The sequence below is a fragment of the Salmo salar genome, chromosome 11 (assembly GCF_965601325.2).
Source record: "Salmo salar chromosome 11, fSalSal1, whole genome shotgun sequence".
Lineage (NCBI taxonomy): Eukaryota > Metazoa > Chordata > Actinopteri > Salmoniformes > Salmonidae > Salmo > Salmo salar.
Window position 1 is genome coordinate 85105275 of NC_138301.1, and position 19354 is coordinate 85124628.

The 19354-nt window shown below is 44.3% G+C and overlaps 1 protein-coding gene across 2 annotated transcripts; it reads right to left on the reverse strand.

Moving 5' to 3' along the window:
* Positions 1-3538: 3538 nt before the first annotated feature.
* ddx56 (DEAD (Asp-Glu-Ala-Asp) box helicase 56) lies at positions 3539-11183 on the reverse strand. 2 transcript variants are annotated; one of them, XM_014128154.2, is made up of 14 exons: positions 11050-11183; positions 10383-10544; positions 9219-9373; positions 8924-9094; positions 7992-8082; positions 7582-7823; positions 7340-7474; positions 6882-6995; positions 6556-6650; positions 6358-6431; positions 5013-5102; positions 4819-4924; positions 4607-4710; positions 3539-4343 (listed from the first exon to the last, which is right to left on the reverse strand). In XM_014128154.2, the coding sequence occupies exons 1-14, from the start codon at positions 11104-11106 to the stop codon at positions 4263-4265; spliced, it is 1677 nt and encodes a 558-aa protein (XP_013983629.1). In that variant the 5' UTR covers positions 11107-11183; the 3' UTR covers positions 3539-4262. The 2 variants fall into 2 exon arrangements, with proteins under 2 accessions (XP_013983629.1, XP_013983628.1); XM_014128153.2 differs by having other exon boundaries at positions 3539-4346.
* Positions 11184-19354: the final 8171 nt, after the last annotated feature.

Consider the following 19354-nt stretch of genomic DNA (forward strand, 5'->3'; position numbering starts at 1 on the left):
ACAGTGGATGAACGCTTTGTTCCATTCTCCCATGCGCCACAGGTCCAGCCTGTCTCACCTGTGTCTGGACACATGCGGTGTTCTGTCCCTCTACACCTCCAGCCCAGCCCAGAACCCAGCAGCACAGGGCCAGAGACACCCACAAACTCAACACTGCACCCCTCATCTTCTTACTAGCCTCAGAACCAGGACCAGAACTCGCAGTGCAACCTGACCCCAGCTCTACAAAGGCCTTATCTGCCGTGCAAGAGAAGATTCCTCAGTCACTCTGGTTGCACCAACAAAACAAAGGCAAGGTTGCAGACCAAATAGGCCACCTAATGTTTCCGTGATGCAGAAAATCCTCAGGCCACCCACAGTCTCTCACACAGACCAGTCAGAGTAGTCAGCTAACAGTTGACCTGCATGTGCTAGATGAGCATCCAACAGTCCTCAGGTTTAGAAGAAGTCTCCGCCGGAGTCAGTCTGTCTTGAAGAGTCTCTAAGAGCTTGAAGAGTCTCTAAGAGCCAGGAGACTGAAGAAAAGATTGTCGAAATCTTTGCTGTGTAGAAAGTTTTGGTTTGTAGAATCTGTGGTGAACACTTTGGTGTGCAGATGTGTATAGAACTTAGTCCTGTTTGGTGGTGTGTCAGAGAGAGAAGAGGAGAGGAGGAGGATATAGCTGTGGGCTCAGGGTTTTTAAGCAACCTCCTGGCAGAGACCAAGGAAACTTAGATGCATGGAGGAGTCTGGAGTCTTATCAGCAGTTACACAGCACACCTCCACCTCCGGAGTAGGGCTGTTTAAATTATGTTTAGTCACCTGTCTCTTTTAAAAAGTCAATCAGGAGATTCGATTAAGCTGGACCGGGTGCCCAGGTGGGTGGAGTTTGCACCAGGTGAAAAGTGAATTTGTTTTGGATCCAGGCTACTGCCCCGCTCTGGCCGACGGTGAAGTCGGCTCAAAACAAAGTGATGTAGGTTAAGCACGTGGAGTAATGAGTAGGAATCTGTTTCTATTTGCAAAAGTGATTGCTTTCGATTAAAACGCTTTATCTGCCTATCCAATGAAAACTAGTTTGAAAATTCAAACATATACAGTATATACTGTATATAAAAGGATCACGTCTAGAGGAAACCTGGCACCATCCCTATGGTGAAGCATGGTGGTGGGAGCATCATGCTGTGGGGATTTCTTTCAGTGGCAGGGACTGGGGGACCAGTCAGGATCGAGGGAAAGATTAACGGAGCAAAGTACATAGATCCTTGATGAAAATCTGCTCCAGAGGTTTCTGGACCTCAGGTTCCCCTTCCAACCGGACAACGACCCTAAGCACACAGCCAAGACAACACAGGAGTGGCTTCGGGACAAATCTCTGAATGTCCTTGAGTGGCCCAGCCAGAGCCTGGACTTGAACCCGATCGAACGTCTCTGGAGAGACCTGAAAATACCTGAGCAGCGACGCTCCCCATCCAACACGATAGAGCTTGAGAGGATCTGCAGAGAAGAATGGGAGAAATTCCCCAAATACAGGTGTGCCAAGCTTGTAGCATCATACCCAAGGCTGTAATTGCTACCAAAGGTGCTACAAGAAAGTGCTAAGTAAAGGGTCTGAAAACTTATGTTATATGTGATATTTCAGTTATTTATTTTTAATACATTTGTAAAAAATAAATATAAACCTGTTTATGCTTTTTTTATTTGTGGGGTATTATGTGTAGATTGATAGGGGATTATTTATTTTATTTAATCCATTTTGGAATAAGGCTGTGACGTAACAAAATGTGGAAAAAGTCAAGGTGTCTGAATACTTTCCGAATGCACTGTATATTCATAGTATGTCTACCTCAATTATCTTGTACCACTGCACACTGACTGGGTACTGGCACTCCCTGTACATAGCCGTGTTATTTTCTACTCCCTATGTGTGTGTATATATATATATATATATATATATATATATATATATAGTAGTCCAAGGGCATGACTAATATATATATAGCCATGTTATTTTAAATCAGTATTTAACTGTGCATTTATTCCTCGTGTCAGTTTCTATTTAATTTTTTAAAATCTTATCTTTAACTCTGCATTGTTGGAAAAGGACCTGTAAGTAAGCATTTTACTGTTAGTCTACACCTGTGGCTACAAAACATGTGACAAATACAATTTGATTTGATGCCATGTTGTCCTCTTCATCAGGTTCTGTTTTTATCTGTCCAGTTGAGGGGCTGGGTAGTCTCCCTCTGTTTTCTTCACTTTGGGTTAGGCTTCTCACACAAGCAATAGTGAATATGGGGTCTTTAGCGTCAAACTCCATAGCTTGAAACTGCTCTTCCTTCTGACCGGTCCTGAGTTCGTCCTGTTTCTCTTTTAATATGTGTGGGCTCTGGGTCCTCTTGCCCTAGACTGGGGCTCCACTCCTGTTCAGTGCAGCTTCCCAGAGGAAACCTCTTCACAGACTGGGGGAGTGAGTTGATGGGCCAGGGGGTCTGAAAAATGAAATATAGCCACCTATAAATCAAGGAATAATTAGTGATATTTCAATCAGACATGGTTTCCATAGTTATCTTTATGTACCCTGAGGTTCAAGCAGAAATACTGCTAGCTGGAACATAGAGTCAACAGTCCAACAAAAGACTCTAATGACTACTAGCTTATGTTAGTGCAGCTAGCTAGCTAACATTGGTGAATCTGCTGCTGATACACTTGATCTGATTTGATTATTCTTTTAACAAAACATTGTCTGATTTATGTTATATTTAGCTAGTTGATACAAACCTGTCCTCTTTTTGCGGTTGATTGTGCTGTTTTCTGGTTATGGTGACTTAATTGCACACACGACTGGAAGTAAGAACTGATCAAGTTGTTTGACTTGGGTCAGTACAATCCAGAATCCATGGGACATCCCTACCCACTAAACTTAACCCTTTTAAATTAATGGGTAGTGACGTCCCAAGGATCCCAGATAGCATGGAACATTAGACTTTTGGGGTGATTGTGTTCTAATTCTCTACCTAAATCCCCCGGACTTGCCTTCTCTCTACATGTAGGCCTGGACTGTGAACTGATTCTATGCCTGTCTCTGGAAACTGGATGGCCCAAAAAAATGAGTCATGCCCTTGGACTACTAAAATAATCCATGGTATAACTCCCTCCAGGCCATGGCACGCCCATGCCTCCGAGTACACGCTTCATGGAGAAGGGTAGTGAATCACACCACAGCACAGCCCCACTATGTGCCAAATGTTCTATACCATCATTCAGGTTAAGCTGCCTACCAACCATGTGTGCAGCATGCCTTTGACACTTGGAACATTCTATCCAATATCCTTGTTTCATGGTTAAAACCCATGAAATGTAAAACAAGATATGGCCTTGCGATTATGATCTATTCAATTCTTTTAAACCATGTCATGACTTTTGGAAATTCCTCTAGCTTTTCTACAGTGTCCACTCGTATAGCACCACTTTGTGAATACATCCAAAGCATGTCCCCAAACAACCTTTCTTTAGAGGGAGAGACCTCTGGGACTGACATGATTAATAGCAAACTGCTTAAAGAGCACAAACCATTTAATAAATCTTACACTTTGTTGAATTCTTATGTTACAAAGAAACAATACCCACACGTAACCATCTGAAATCACAGACATTTCAAGGTACATCATATGTGTAGTAAAACAGGTGTTGCATTTCAGTTACGGAAGTAAATTGAGATTCCAATTCAATAATAGAAAATGACTTATTGAAACGAAGTGGCAATTTTCATTCTTCGAATTAGGATTTGGAACACTAGTGAAGGTAATTTGCATCAGTGGAAGTTCAGAGTAATGCAGTCATTATTACATTACTGTGATAAACACCTGTTGTGTTGAGGGAAGGCACATTCCGTTGAGTTCACAGAACGTTTTCTAACCAGACAATGTTTCCTAACCAGACAACTCGTATGTCGGTTCACTGACAGAGGAGTAATGGTGCTGCTGGTAGGTTCCTCAAACCTGGGTGGTATTCATTAGTGCACACCGGTTCAAGACGGAGCAAAACTCAAATAAGCGTTTCTTATTGGAAAAGTTCAGGCAGTCCCGCCCTGTTCCAGTCAGTTTTCTTCCGTTTGGGGTCTAGTGAATACCACCCTGATGTTGGACACTCCGGCTGCATCTCAGTAGTCTACAATGGCTTCCTCAGCTCGTCTCCTCTCCATCCGAACTGATCTGGAAACTGGTGACGTCCTAGGCTAGCTGTGCAGAGCAGTCGGATTGGTGCACGTTGACACGGAGGCCTAGGATTTGCCAGCCTTGCCCCCTCGGCTCCTCCCCCCAATGTAGCGGAAACTCTTCAAGGGGTTCTTGCCTCGGAAGTCCTTCTAGGAAGAAAAAGGGATGAGACGGGTTTAGACGGATCAGAGTATCCATTACAGTTTTGAAAGTAAACGCTTGCTTATTGTTTGTTGCTCCCAGTGTGAAGGAAATAATGGGAAAAAAGCTAATGGAATGTCTGCAACTGTTTGCAACTCCCCAGCGTGGTCTTTGTTGAGCTAGGTTAGGGTTAAGGCTAGGGGTATAGGGTTAGGGATTATGCTAGGGTTAGAGTTATGTCTGGGCTAGAGTTAGTTCGGAACCTTACCTTAAAGGTTGTCTTGACGACCCCGTCAGGTTTGGGCTTCTCTCTCCTCTTCCTCCTCTTCCTGCCGGACATTGGGTTGGCCACTCCCCTCAGCATCGGAGGGACTGAATCGGGCCAATGAGAATATTGTTTACATATCACCATAAGCTGAGTGTAAGGTTGAAAACCATTATTGATAGGAGAGAGGTCCCTAAGCAATGTGTGTGTCTTACTGAGGTATTCTGGTACGTTCTTCAGGTGTGGCTTGATGACAGCAGGGTGCAGGTCTTTGTCGTGCCTCAGCAGCTGCAGGTCTCGGGGGTTGTCCTCAAAGTATGTCTGAGTGACAGAACAACTGACCAATCAGTGCCATGGAAAAGGAAGCGAAACAGAAAGGGGAGAAGGAGAGAGAGAGAAGCCCACTCACCTTGAGTTTCTCTGAGTTGAGCAGCTCCTGTTTGATCTCTTTCAGTCTGGCCTCCCTCACCGCCTGCTTAGTCACTGACCGCATGGCATCCTAGACACACACATGTATTCATACCAAATCAAAACTCTTATACTACCTGGTGTATAGCCCACAGCTTTTCATACCGCACCTGCCCACACCCACTGGTTCTGTCCAACTCCCAACTGCAAAAACTGGTCCCGAACCCAACCGCAGTCCCACAATGTTATTTTAGGCGTATGTGGCTCACTTGCCAGCCATATCAAAACACGCAAAAATAACCTAAGTAGTAGATTAAATTACCAGACATTCTCACATGGCCCATTATATTAGGCTAATCAGTATTACTGGGCTATATCAGCCAATAGGCTAGACGTAGTTTGAAGAGAGCAGAGTTGGAGAGACTTGCACTTTCTCTTGAGCTACGTTTTATAGCCTAACTTTTAGGAGCAGGACGATTTTCAGATGGAGACAAATGTGGGTGATCAATATTTATTTATAGGCAATGTAGTAAACTATAGCCTAATCATATTTAAGAAGTACATTTCCTTGGAAAGTTGCCCCATACTTCTCTGCCCATGCATAGGCTGTATCCTACTCTAATTGAGACCACACACACACAAACCTGATCTCGCAGGTATGGCTACTGAACCGGAAGCAGCGAGAATGACGACAGCGACACTTTCTACGTTTTGCATTGTCGTATAGGATATAGCCGACCTCCTAAGAGGACGATTTGCAGGCAGAGACAAAATGGGTCATTTGTATGAAAATGAAAACCGCTCGCGTCGCTCACCATGCTAGCCTACACACGCGCGTTCCGCCTTTATCCCATCATGCCATTTTTGAATTGCTCACTCACGTTGGTTGAGCGGCCTCCACATCTTTCCGTGATCCATATTTATTAGTGAAACTCAGTCTAATTCTATTTAAAACTACATTTCCTTGGAGAGATAACCGCCACGTGACTCTCCGACCCACGCAAAGGCAGCCTACTCTCTTTCATTGACACCACACATATACTTAGCGCGCTTGATCTCGCACGCCGACCAGGGTTACTTAACTTCAGGAGCGAATTGTACAACAAAAAAACATGCTTTTAACACAATAGATAGGCCAACTCATGCAAAGCAGAAACACAACCGTTCCCAAATGATCTGCGGAACAACAAAAATAGTTGGAATCCCAAAGTTGTCCGTCTGACCGCACACTCCCGACCGCAGCGTGAAAAATCCAGACCGCTCAGCAATGATCTCTGTTGGGACCCGCAGCCCTCTAGTGTGAGGTGGACAGGTGTGATATAACATCCCAGGTGTACTGTACGTACCCGGCAGCGGTATCTGAAGCCCTCAATCTCCTCCATTTTAAACCCGTACGGCTTCAGAGCGCACTCGGCGTTATCTGAAAAACGCACAACACAGAGATGCTAGGTCAGACACACACAGACTACCGTTACATCCGCACGGAGAATAGGTCCGTCACAAATACAGACTACCTCAGATAGAAACACAGTGCCTGAGCGTACCTCCCATGAGTGCGTCCTCCACATCTGCCAGTAGGGGGAGCTCTGTGTGTGAGATGAAGGTGAGAGCGGTGCCTGGGTTGTCTGCTCGTGCCGTTCTACAGAAGGAAAAGGTTGAATTGTTGAGCTTTACCCAATACCTTCATCCTTTGAGCGGAGAGCTCAGGGGCAAATTTTTAATGGCACCCTCTTCTAGAGCTCTGCTCAAAAGTAGTGCACTACAGGAGCAATAGGGCGTGATTTGAGATGTAGCCTTTGTGGGTTATTTCAGAGGTGCAGGCTTGTTTCTTCAAAATTGGGCAATACAATTGTATTCTGTTGACACTGACCGTCCAACACGGTGGATATAGGACTCCACGGTGGTGGGGAAGTCAAAGTTGATGACGTTGGAGACATTCTGGAAGTCTATTCCTCTGGAGACGCCGTACTCCTTGTCCTTGGCTCTGTGGGAGTCAGGTGTGAGAGGTCAAGGGTCATTGTACCATCACCTGGGGTTTATTACCTATGAACCGAACCAAACGAAGCGGGGAGCTATGTGAATTTGTCCAATAGAAACTCGATTCCGTTGCGAAACGTTTTGCTACAGTGTACACTAATGATTACCCCCCCACCCCACCCCGCATTAGCGCAGAGTTGAAGAACAGCTTCCTAACTAAGTGGCTCCTTCTCTGCTACAACAAATAGCTTCAGTCCAACTGGGCACAAACAGTATCATTTCAACTCTGGATAAGGCGTTAAGAATGACCGACTGCTAAATTACTAAATTGTATGTTGCGGTATCCCATACCTCCCTGCATTCTTCTTCTTCTTCCCTTTCCCCTCGGCGGCCTGCACTGTGGTGGTGGGATCAGCCAATGCCTGCTCGTCCGTGGCGATGATATAATCATAGAACCCCTGGTTAAACTGGGTGATGATGTGACACCTGGGGAGACGGGGCGAGAGAGCACAGGAAAGTGTTCAGATTTTGATGGATAAACAGATGGATGTCAATCAACACCCGCATGGTTCCTTCCCACCCTTCCTCCTCACCTGGAGTGGACAGGCAGCTCAGAATTGAGTACACAGGTGGGGATGCTGAACTGTTCCAGGAACAGTTTGAGTCTGTAGCACCTTTCCACTGCCCCAACAAACACCAGGGTCTTGCCCTGAACCAGGTGCAGTTTCAACAGGGTGTAGATGAGCAGGAACTTATCCTCTTCCTCACACTGAACACTGTACTGCTGCAGCTGGGAGCTGTCTGGCAGCTGGGAGCCCTGCAGCTTTAGAATCACCTAGGACACACACACACACACACACACACACACACACACACGTATGAGAGGAATTCTGACAGAGAATATGCTATTAAAGCAGGGCCGTGTTCAGTTGGGCACACCGTCGAAAAACGTTTTGAAAAGGAAGACTAAAATGAGCACTACTCTTGTTTGTGTTTTTCTTACAGGATTGTGCAGCAGCAGTTCCTTCAGGGCCTGGACATCCTCACTGAGAGTAGCGGACATAAGGAACGACTGGTAGATCTTCGGCAGGTGGCTGATGGAACGACACATACAAATTTACAAAAAAAGTTACATGGGAAAGGGAGATTTCCCTCTAAACAGGTTTCCATCCAACCTTTTTATGCGAGTAAAGTAAATGTCACGACAGGCCTGATGGAAACAGGAAATGTGTCAACTAAAGAAAATTACCCTAGACTAGGTGGGGTCTTTTTTGTGTCTGCAAAGATAGTTCTACGAGAAATGGCGGCGGAAACCCCTTTATTGCGAAAAGATTGATATAATAACCATTGTATCGAAGCAAACGGAGTCAAGGAACGATATGTCGTGTGGTCCTCCCACCGCGATTCGAGTAAGCACGCACTTTATTAGGCTACAGATGAAATAAGTTGTGACGAACTTCACAGGGTGGTGGAAGTGCACGGTGACGAGGTTTGATGCTGCTTTTCAAATGAATATCGAGGGTCTTACTCTGGTGGCATGATTGACTGCCATGTGACAAATTTTGTTTTTGTTATCTTGCTCTTATCCATAATAATCTCATCATATAGGTAGTCTTCCCGCACTATCTGCAAGCTATTGGCTAGAGAACACCTGCTAAGACCAGAGTGGGCAAACATTTAACCGCAAAAGTTATTTGTATGTGCACTGTTATTGTGCACTGTCATCGCGCACAGTCCTTTATGCCAAACACGTCAATTTGATGGAAACATCTCGTTGGGGAAATGAGCATATTGATTTTAGAATATTCACATACATCTTTTGCCAATTGGATGGAAATCTAGCACATTTCAACATAACCACTCACAAACAGTAGTCCATCATAGATTAGTGACACTATCAGAGTGTGTGTACGTCTCTCCGTCTTGGTGTCTTACCACAGCAGGCTCTTGAGGTCAGCCTCGAAGCCGAAGGAGAAGAGCAGGTCAGCCTCATCTATGACTAGGGTCTCCAGCGAGGCCTGCAGGTCCAGGCTATGGGCACTGAGGTGGGCCAGCACCCTAGAGGGGGTCCCCACTACCACATCTGGCTTCTCCATCAGGATGGGCCTGCCATGAAAACACACACACACACACGCATAAAGACTACACATCCTTCTTCCCAGGCATTGATACAGAGACCAAAACAATGTATCCTGTAACAATATGTCAGATGACAGTTGAGCAAACAGACCTCTGGGCAGACAGGTCAGCCTTGCCGGAGATGTCTGCCACCCTCACGTCTCTGGCACAGTAGACAGTCAGCTGGCGGATCATGGCCTGTACCTGCTGCCCCAGCTCCTTGGTAGGAACCAGGATCAACGCTCTCACTGCCTGCTCACGGACATTCTGGAGAGAACACACACACGCGCGCAAGGTTCAAGCTGCTCCCCCTCGCTACATCGCCTACCACTATGATAACTACGGATTAGTCTTAGCCCAATCGAAGGGCTATGCCACTACTACCAGAGATGGTCTAACGCACAGGTGTCAAACTCATTCAACGTATGGAAGACTCAAGTCTCTTTGGGTTTCCACTCCTCCCTTGTACTTGATGGACCAAAGAATAATCAATTAAGATCACTGGTTAGTTAGGAACTGCACTCACCTGGTTGAAGTCTTACTTGGCCACGCTCTAGCCTCTAGGAATCAGAGTGAAAGACTCCTCTCTCTCGTCTAACATTTTGTGAACAGTCCCATGAATGTACTCTACCTGTTGTTCTGATTTTGTCATGTAGGAGGTAATCGGAGACAAAATACCCAGAGAGTAGAGTTATTAACCTGACTTTCAGTATGCTGGTCTGTACATCGGTTTGTATTTTCAATGCGAACGCAATTAGCATGCGACTTGCATAGTATGTCAACAATGGCCGAGTTTAACCCGAAGCACAGACCAAATGTTATCCCACGCAATCAGCAGGCAAATTTCACAAGCACTTCCAGGTGACTGCAAAGGAACACGCTTCGGTCGACAACGATCGGTTACATGCAGCTATTGTTCACAAATTGTGCATCACATGAAACTCATCAGAACCTACCGGTGCTACAAAACGTTGGGTAAACAACATTTTTCCTGTGGCTACCCCAACCACACTTCCTACAGCCAAACGTACCAACAGCACAGACAACCAGTAAAGTACGCTTAAATATCATTTTATTCAACATTCTGGCTTGTTGAAACTATTGAAGATTTTTTAAAGCAAATTATTTTGGACTGATAGCCATGGAGTACCCATGGTAACAGTGATGTATAGACCGCAGCCATACCACCCTTCATCCGTGGAATAAGTTTGACACCCATGGTCTAATGTTATAAACCCCTTGATACAGTATGGCCTTTACTACTACTACTTCTCACTTGTTTGGATGACAAGATACGCTGGATGACGGGCACAGCGTAAGCAGCTGTTTTTCCTGAGCCAGTCCTGGCCCGGGCTAGAATGTCCTTGCCCTCCAGAGCCAGTGGAATGGCTTTCTCCTGGATCAAAGTGGGCTGAGCCCAGCCCAAGTCCGCCAGCGCCTAGGTGGGGGAAAAAAATAAGTGTCTTAGTTACTAGCTAGGAAATCATATCAGAACAAAATGCTGTGGGACGTTATATGGCCTCATTCGTTTATTTCTGAAATATTCTGCTTGACAACTTCTTGAATTTCCTGTATTTAAGGTGATTGTTTAAATAACTAGCTAACTAGTTACATATCGAAATAACGTAGTTACATGGCTAACTAGGTTAATTCTACGTCCCATTTAAAATCGAATACGTTGATATCCAGACAGATTGATAGGCAAAGTAAACACTTTTACATGGTAATTTGTAAGTCGCTCTGGATAAGAGCGTCTGCTAAATGACTTAAATGTAAAATGTATCTAGCTAACAGTTAGCTATCGTTAGCGGGGTATGTTAGCTATCCTAGCAATGTCTAGTATCAACTGGCGTATAGTTCTCAGATTTATATCACAATTGAGGTCAGGCAATTGAACAATTAATTTATCCTCATATAGTTTCACAGGAGAGAAGAACATCTACCTTCAAAATGCGATCATCTATGCCCATTTCATGGAACTGCAGCCTGTCGGTAGCCATTTCTTGTCTCTACTGCTTCCACCAGGCTTCGACACGTGTGTACGTCGCTTGACTTCTACGTCATCCATCACTTGAGCAGGGACGCGTAGACATTTTCTATTTGTTTTTACGAAAGGCAACATTATTCCCGTCAATTAATACATTTTCGAATCTATATTTTGGCCGTTTTTAATTCGTTAAAATATTTACAAATCACGTATGCAATCATAAATAAAATTGATTATTATACCACAACTCAATTTTGTAAAGACCAGTAAACTCTGGATGGCGATATTAGACTACTTTTCCTTAAAAGCACACGTTTTTAATCTCGAAACATGATATATATTCCTTTCTCCAAGCAGCAGGATACTATGCTGACCGCAGGAGCCACGGGGCACGAACGCAGATATTTTTCTCACTCAAAATATGTCCCCTGCAAAGTGCAGTGCAACTGTTTTTCACAGCATTGCAACCATCTATGAAAAAATAAATGAATAATTTTGACGTATTTAAGCAAAACTTAGCAATGCAATACACTGTATATGGGATACTTATTGGGTTGTAGAGAAAAAAAGTACTGTCTCATAAACTGGGGTGTGAAATACTCAGTAGGGTCTCTACTAACCAAATATTGTTTTGGGGGACTATGTTACATTACCTGCTGCTGGCTTTTCACTCCGCCCCTCCATAGCCCCCAATAAAATACGTTATATTTGGTAAAAAAAATATTGGCTTGTAGAGAGTACTGTTCTACCGGTCTCGACTAAAGTGGGGGTGGAAAATAGAAAGTAGGGTCTCTACTAACCAAATATGGTTCGTTTTGGAGGTAAACTGTAGCGAACATATCCAGCAGCACTTCGTTCTCCACCTCCTCCATAGCCTCAAATGCAATACACTGTAATACACTGTACATGGGATACATAGGTTATTGGGTTGTAGAGAGAACTACTCTACCTGGCTCAGCTAAAGTGGGTGGGTCTCTATTCTCTACTAACCAAATATGGTTCGTTGTTGAGGAGGACTGTGTCTTACATATCCAGAATCGCAGCTTTAAATGACCTGGTAATATCCACGGTCCTGAAATCAATACACACTCAACAAAAAATAAAAGAAACCAAAACGAAAATCTCATTTATTTACAAGTGAAATGTAATGAATATTAACAAGGCTATTAGGACACAGTATAATCACACTTTCTGAACAGGAATGGAGAAAAGGATTTACAAGTTGTAGGCTGATATGTGCTGCTCATCTGTCAAGGTTTGTTGGTAGGGTCACATAATTCCATCCATGTCAGCAGGAAGGCTCAGATAATGAATTATACTCATGAGGAAACATTCTATAACTGCAGGTGGCAGTAAATCACCAACCTTGACTTTATACCTCGTCAAACAACACACTCCAGATGGCAGTATGTACCCTTTCAGTTTGTTTACCAACTCATTTTTATTTTTTACTAGGCAAGTCAGTTAAGAACAAATTCTTATTTACAATGACCAGCTCCAAAGACCTGTAGAGAGAGAGCATGAGGGAAAGGGGGATAACTAGTCACAACAATGCATTCAACTGAAATATGTCTTCCGCATTTAACACAACCCCTCTGTCAACATCCACATCTCAGGGCCCATTTAACTGCCTTGTTCAGGGGCAGAGCGACAGATTTATACCTTGACAGCACAGGGATTTGATCTAACAACCTTTACTGGCCCGGTTACTGGCCCAACGCTCTAACCACTAGGTTACCTGCCGCCCCTCGTAGAAGTATTAGTAGAAAATGGACTACTTCAAAATGGAGATGGGTTAGGGTTTGGCCGGGGTAGGCTGTCATTTTTTTAAAGCACTCGGCCATCCCGTTCTGTGAGCTTGTGTGGCCTACCACTTCGTGGCTGAGATGCTGTTGCTCCTAGATGTTTCCACTTCACAATAACAGCACTTACAGTTGACCGGAGAAGCTCTAGCAGGGCAGAAAGTTGACGAACTGACTTGTTGGAAAGGTGGCATCCTATGACGGTGCCACGGTGAAAGTCACTGAGCTCTTCAGTACGGGCCATTCTACTGCCATTGTTTGTCTATGGGGATTGCTAGTTTTAATCACTCATCATTATTAATGATTAACGACTAAAACTGCTGTAATTTCTAAATGTAATCTACAAAACAAACTAAAATAAAATAAAAACCATCATGAATTATGTTTCGTTTTAGTTTTTTGGGGGGCAAAAATCTAATGGCGTTTTCAAGTTTTTTTTGGGTGAGAGAGATATATTTGTATATATCCAGCGTACACTTAAATCCTGGGAAAATTGGTTCCTGTTTCAGTCATGTCTTTTGTCATGTTCGTGTGGGTAAAACAAGAACACCCTAATGATTGGTTGACAATAGAGCCTCCCGCGAATCAGGTGATGGCTGCATGGGGCAGTTGGTGAGAAGCAACTGCAGTCAAAATGACCTTGGATCACATCATTTTTGTAAAGTTCATGTACAGTGCCTTCAAAAAGTATTCAAAACCCTTGATGTTTAACTGCCTGAATTTAAAATGGATGAAATTTAGATTTTTTTGTCACTGTCATACACACAATACCCCATAATGTCAAAGTGGAATTATGTTTTTCAACATTTTTACAAATTAATTGAAAATGAAAAGCTGACATTTCTTGAGTCAATAAGAATTCAACCCCTTTGTTATGGGAAGCCTAAAAAAGTTATAATGTGCTTAACAAGTCACAATAAGTTGCATGGACTTACTCTGTCTGCAATATTAGTGTTTAACATGATTTTTAAATTACTACCTCATCTCTGCATCCCACACATACAATTATCTGTAAGGTCCCTCAGTCAAGCAGTGAATTTTAAACACAGATTCAACCACAAAGACCAGGGAGGTTTTCCAATGCCTCGCAAAGAAGGGAACCTATTGGCACATGAGTAAAAATATTAAAAAAAGCAGACATTGAATATCCATTGAGGATGGTGAATTTATTAATTATACTTTGGATGGTGTATCAATACACCCAGTCACTACAAAGTTACAGGCGTCCTTCCTAGCTCAGTTGCCGGAGAGGAATGAAACCGTTTAATGGCAGTGATAGGAGAAAACTGAAGATGGATCAACAACATTTTAGTTACTCCACAATGATAACCTAATTGACAGAGTGAAAAGAAGGAAGCTTGTACAGAATACAAAATATTCCAAAACATGCATCCTGTTCGCAACAAGGCACTTAAAGAATGTGGCAAAGCATTTCACTTTTTGTCCCAAATACAGTGTTATGTTTGGGGAAAATCCAATAACACAATAACACATTACTGAGTAGCACTCTCGATATTTTCAAGCATAGTGGTGGCTGCATCATGTTATGGGTATGCTAGTAAGAACTGGGGAGTTTGTTAGGATAAAAAAATGAATGGAGATAAAAACAGGCAAAATCCTAGAGAAAAACCTTGTTCAGGGTGCTTTCCATCAGACACTGGGAGATGAATTCACCTTTCAGCAGGACAGTAACCTAAATCTACACTGGAGTTGCTTACAAGAAGACAGTGAATGTTTCTGAGTGGCCGAGTTACGGTTTTGACTTAAATCTGCTTGAAAATCTATGGCAAGACCTGAAAATGGATGTAGGCACTGTAGGTGTAAAGGACATCACGCTGCTTGCTTAGCGAGTATCACTTCCTCCTGATTATGCTCGCACCGAGGCTCGAACCCAGTATCTATGCCTTGCTAGCACACGTGACCACCCTCCCGAAGTATCTTACCAGTCGGCACCACACTAACAGCTAGCTATTTGCTGGCATAAGTGGGGACACTTCAGGCTGAGGAGTACGTTTTACACATCCCCATGTACTACACTTGCACCTGTCTGACAATTTTTCTCCCCAGAATGCAACACACTTTGAAAGGCGGTGACCAACGATGGTCATCGACTTGACAAAAGTGATCTGCTTGATCGTGGCCATTGAGATGAGCATGCTGCAAGGCTTTGCTCTCACAAAGTCACACAGAGTATCTGTGCATATGCAGAGCTTCACGCTGCTACAACGTGGTAACCAAAACGGCGGAGATGTTGAGCCTCGTGCTTCCATGCTCCTGGTTGTTGTGGAAAATTACCCACTGCTACAGTTTACTTTGTGCGTCTGCATCATCTTGTGTCATCTCGCTAAGTCAACCTTTAAACTTAACCTAACCTATGACCTGACTAATCACCTTATGCAAACAAAAGGCAGACAACAGGGTTGAATAGAGAGACAAAGATTTTAAAAAAAGGTCAACTCGGCCAGGTAAACTACTCCTCATCCTCTCTTTCTTCCTCTTCCTCCATCTCTCCTCAGACGTCAAAGTGTCCTCCTCCTCTTCTGCCCTCCATGATGCCAGCACACTGACAGAAACCAGGCATGCTGGGTAGCAAGCCGCAGCCTCTGCTCAAATCTCCCAAGATCCCCCCTCTCATCCCCAGCATATGCCACTCTGAGGCCAAGCGTGAGTAGACCAAAATCGCACCCTATTCTCCATATAGTGCACTAATTTGGCCAAGATCCACCTAGGGTCACAGAAAGGCCATAGAAGTTGTGAACTATATAGGGAATAGGGTTCCATTTAATATCTCTCTCTCTCTTTGCAATGTCAATCTCTCACTCTCACTCTCACATTCTCACTCACTCACTCACTCACTCACTCACTCACTCACTCACTCACTCACTCACTCACTCACTCACTCACTCACTCACTCACTCACTCACTCTCTCAGAGGGATTGCTGCAGACTCCATTTTGTGTGTGTGGGGGGGGGATTGATGTTTGATGGCTGGGGCAGAGGCACCAGAAAGAGACCCGCTGAGGTGTGTGATTTGTCTCTTTGTTCACCTCAAAGGAAGATGTATGTTCTGTGAGATTGGGCCATGTGTACGTGTATGTGTGTTTCAGGGTGGACAGCAGAGTGAGGGGTTGTGACCAGAAGAGGAGGAGGTGGAAGGAGGAGGAGAATTGAGCTCATCCCCCCAAAAACTCCACTACCACACCTCAAAGTCCTGCCCTCTTCCCCTGCTTCCCCAGAGATTGGTGAGTCCACCTGTCATTCATTAATTTATCCAATCAGTCATTCAACAAATTTGTACATCTGGTAATTGATCCTCCCCTCCCTTCTCCCTGTCTCCCTCAGTGTGTCCTGTGACAGTCTAGAGCTACAGCGTCGCTACCCCCACCTCCCTCTTCTGCCACCTGACAATCAACTGGATTGACAGCTTTCCTACTTGTTTTGTTTTGCCCTTTTCCGCTCTATGTGGTACTCCATCTACAAACCAGTGACAGTGAATTGGAATGAACAACCCTCCCTCTCTCTCCAGCAGGTATAAGTGTTTCTGTTACCTGATGTCTGGCGGATGGTACCTACAGAGGAGGACTACAACACATTCAGAACTCAACATCAGATGTGTGTGACCTTGTGTTTGTGAGTGAGTTCCATCCGTATCCTCTAGTAGTCACAGCTCGCTGCTGTTCTAAAGCTTTGAGAATGTCTGTGTATCAGGAGGGGGCCCCTCTCCCTGCCAACCTGTGCCTGGTTACGAAGCGTAGTCCTGGGCTAGCCCTCTGCCCCCCCCCCCCCCCCAACATGATAGATGTATTGTTTTCTAAACCTGCTTTAGTCCTGCTCACTTTATCCTTTTTCTCTCTTTTTCAGGAGGATGAGTGGATAAAGAAAGAGAGCAGCGGAGGATAGGGAGGAGGAGACTGATGACGACAGAGAAGAGAAACAGAGGAAGAGAGAGAGCGAGAAAGAAGTCGGTATGAAGATACAAAAAGACTGGTTTGGGGAAAGTTATATGCCAGAGGCTGTGTGTACTAAAATTGCATTATATTGTTCTTAATTCTTTTCAGAGAAGTTGGGAGAGGGGATAACATATGAGAGATTAGACTGCCTCTTAAAGCACAATGTAAGTCCCACATACACTGTGAAGACTAGAGTCGCTCAAGAGAGAAAACTACTATACTTCATGGTTTCTCATCTCTCTCCCCCCTTTCTCACTCATCTCTCTCCCTCTCTGTAGGTGCTGTCGCGTGGGGTGTTGTTGGCCTGTGTGTTCTTTGACCGACAGCTCACCGGCAGCGTCAGGCGAGCTGACCTTGACAACATCTAACTGTCACTAGGGCTGTGGCTCACACCTACCCAGGTGCAGGAGTTGTTGAATAAGGTGTGTGTGGAGGGACAATGTCCATACAAGATAGCCTCTCGCTGGGAGGAGCCAGAACCTAATATCTGCATGGAAGGCTATGCATTCTCTTATCTAAAATTAGATGAGAATTCTAAGGAATTCCTATGGCCAAGCCTTCTCTGTGTCTATGTGTCAGGCGATTGCCTCAAGGCCAGGATGTAAAGTGGATATTCCAACGGCCCTAGAGCTATGAGATCAGAGGTGTTTACACAATCAATTTAAATAACGAGAAATGGCCTCACTTTTACTCTCCTGTTGGATGATAACATTGTGAATGACCATTATACACACGCACACACACACACACACACACACACACACACACACACACACACACACACACACACACACACACACACACACACACACACACACACACACACACACACACACACACACACACACACACACACACACACTGAGCGAAAGAGTGGTGGCCAATAAAGATAAGGATCTGTACTTTACTCTGTTTCTACAAGATAAATATAGATATTGAATAGATAATGACATAATGGACAAACAGAGATACTGGATACATCTACCTTCTTTACATGCCACAGTTTATGTAGGGTACGTTTTTGACCATGACACCACTTAGGATAGACAATGACAAAGTCCTTGTTTGAACCTTTACACAAACACGTTCATAAACAGTCATGTAACATACAGTCGTGGCCAAAAGTTTTGAGAATGACACAAATATACATTTTCACAAAGTCTGCTGCCTCAGTTTGTATGATGGCAATTTGCATATACTCCAGAATGTTATGAAGAGTGATCAGATGAATTGCAATTAATTGCAAAGTCCCTCTTCGCCATGCAAATGAACTGAATCCCCCAAAAACATTTCCACTGCATTTCAGCCCTGCCACAAAAGGACCAGCTGACATCATGTCAGTGATTCTCTCGTTAACACAGGTGTGAGTGTTGACGAGGACAAGGCTGGAGATCACTCGGTCATGCTAATTGAGTTCGAATAACAGACTGGAAGCTTCAAAAGGAGGGTGGTGCTTGGAATCATTGTTTTTCATCTGTCAACCATGGTTACCTGCAAGGAAACACGTGCCGTCATTATTGCTTTGCACAAAAGGGCTTCACAGGCAAGGATATTGCTGCCAGTAAGATTGCACCTAAATCAACCATTTATCGGATCATCAAGAACTTCAAGGAGAGCGGTTCAATTGTTGTGAAGAAGGCTTCAGGGCGTCCAAGAAAGTCCAGCAATCGGGGCACCACCAGTACAGAGCTTGCTCAGGAATGGCAGCAGGCAAGTGTGAGTGCATCTGCACGCACAGTGAGACAAAGACTTTTGGAGGATGGCCTGATGTCAAGAAGGGCAGCAAAGAAGCCACTTCTCTCCAGGAAAAACATCAGGGACAGACTGATATTCTGCAAAAGGTACAGGGATTGGACTACTGAGGACTGGGGTAAAGTCATTTTCTCTGATGAATCCCCTTTCCGATTGTTTGGGGCATCCGGAAAAAAGCTTGTCCAGAGAAGATAAGGTGAGCGCTACCATCAGTCCTGTGTCATGCCAACAGTAAAGCATCCTGAGACCATTCATGTGTGGGGTTGCTTCTCAGCCAAGGGAGTGGGCTCACTCACAATTTTGCCTAAGAACACAGCCATGAATAAAGAATGGTACCAACACATCCTCCGAGAGCAACTTCTCCCAACCATCCAGGAACAGTTTGGTGACTAACAATACCTTTTCCAGCATGACGGAGCACCTTGCCATAAGGCAAAAGTGATAACTAAGTGGCTCAGGGAACAAAACATAAATATTGTGGGTCCATGGCCAGGAAACTCCCCAGACCTTAATCCCATTGAGAACTTGTGGTCAATCCTCAAGAGGCGGGTAGACAAACAAAACCCCACAAATTCTGACAAACTCCAAGCATTGATTAAGCAAGAATGGGCTGCCATCAGTCAGGATGTGGCCCAGAAGTTAATTGACAGCATGCCAGGGCGGATTGCAGAGGTCTTGAAAAAGAAGGGTCAATACTGCAAATATTGACTCTTTGAATCAACTTTATGTAATTATCAATAAAAGCCTTTGACACTTA

Bases quoted from the DNA above. Each gene is read 5' to 3' on its own strand.
- ddx56 (XM_014128153.2), bottom strand. From the start codon at position 11,106: ATGGCTACCGACAGGCTGCAGTTCCATGAAATGGGCATAGATGATCGC. The intron at 8,083-8,923 runs GTAAGACACCAA...TCGTTCCATCAG, and splicing joins GACCTCAAGAGCCTGCTGTG to CCACCTGCCGAAGATCTACC. The intron at 7,475-7,581 runs GTGAGGAGGAAG...CCGTCTCCCCAG, and splicing joins GAGCTGCCTGTCCACTCCAG to GTGTCACATCATCACCCAGT.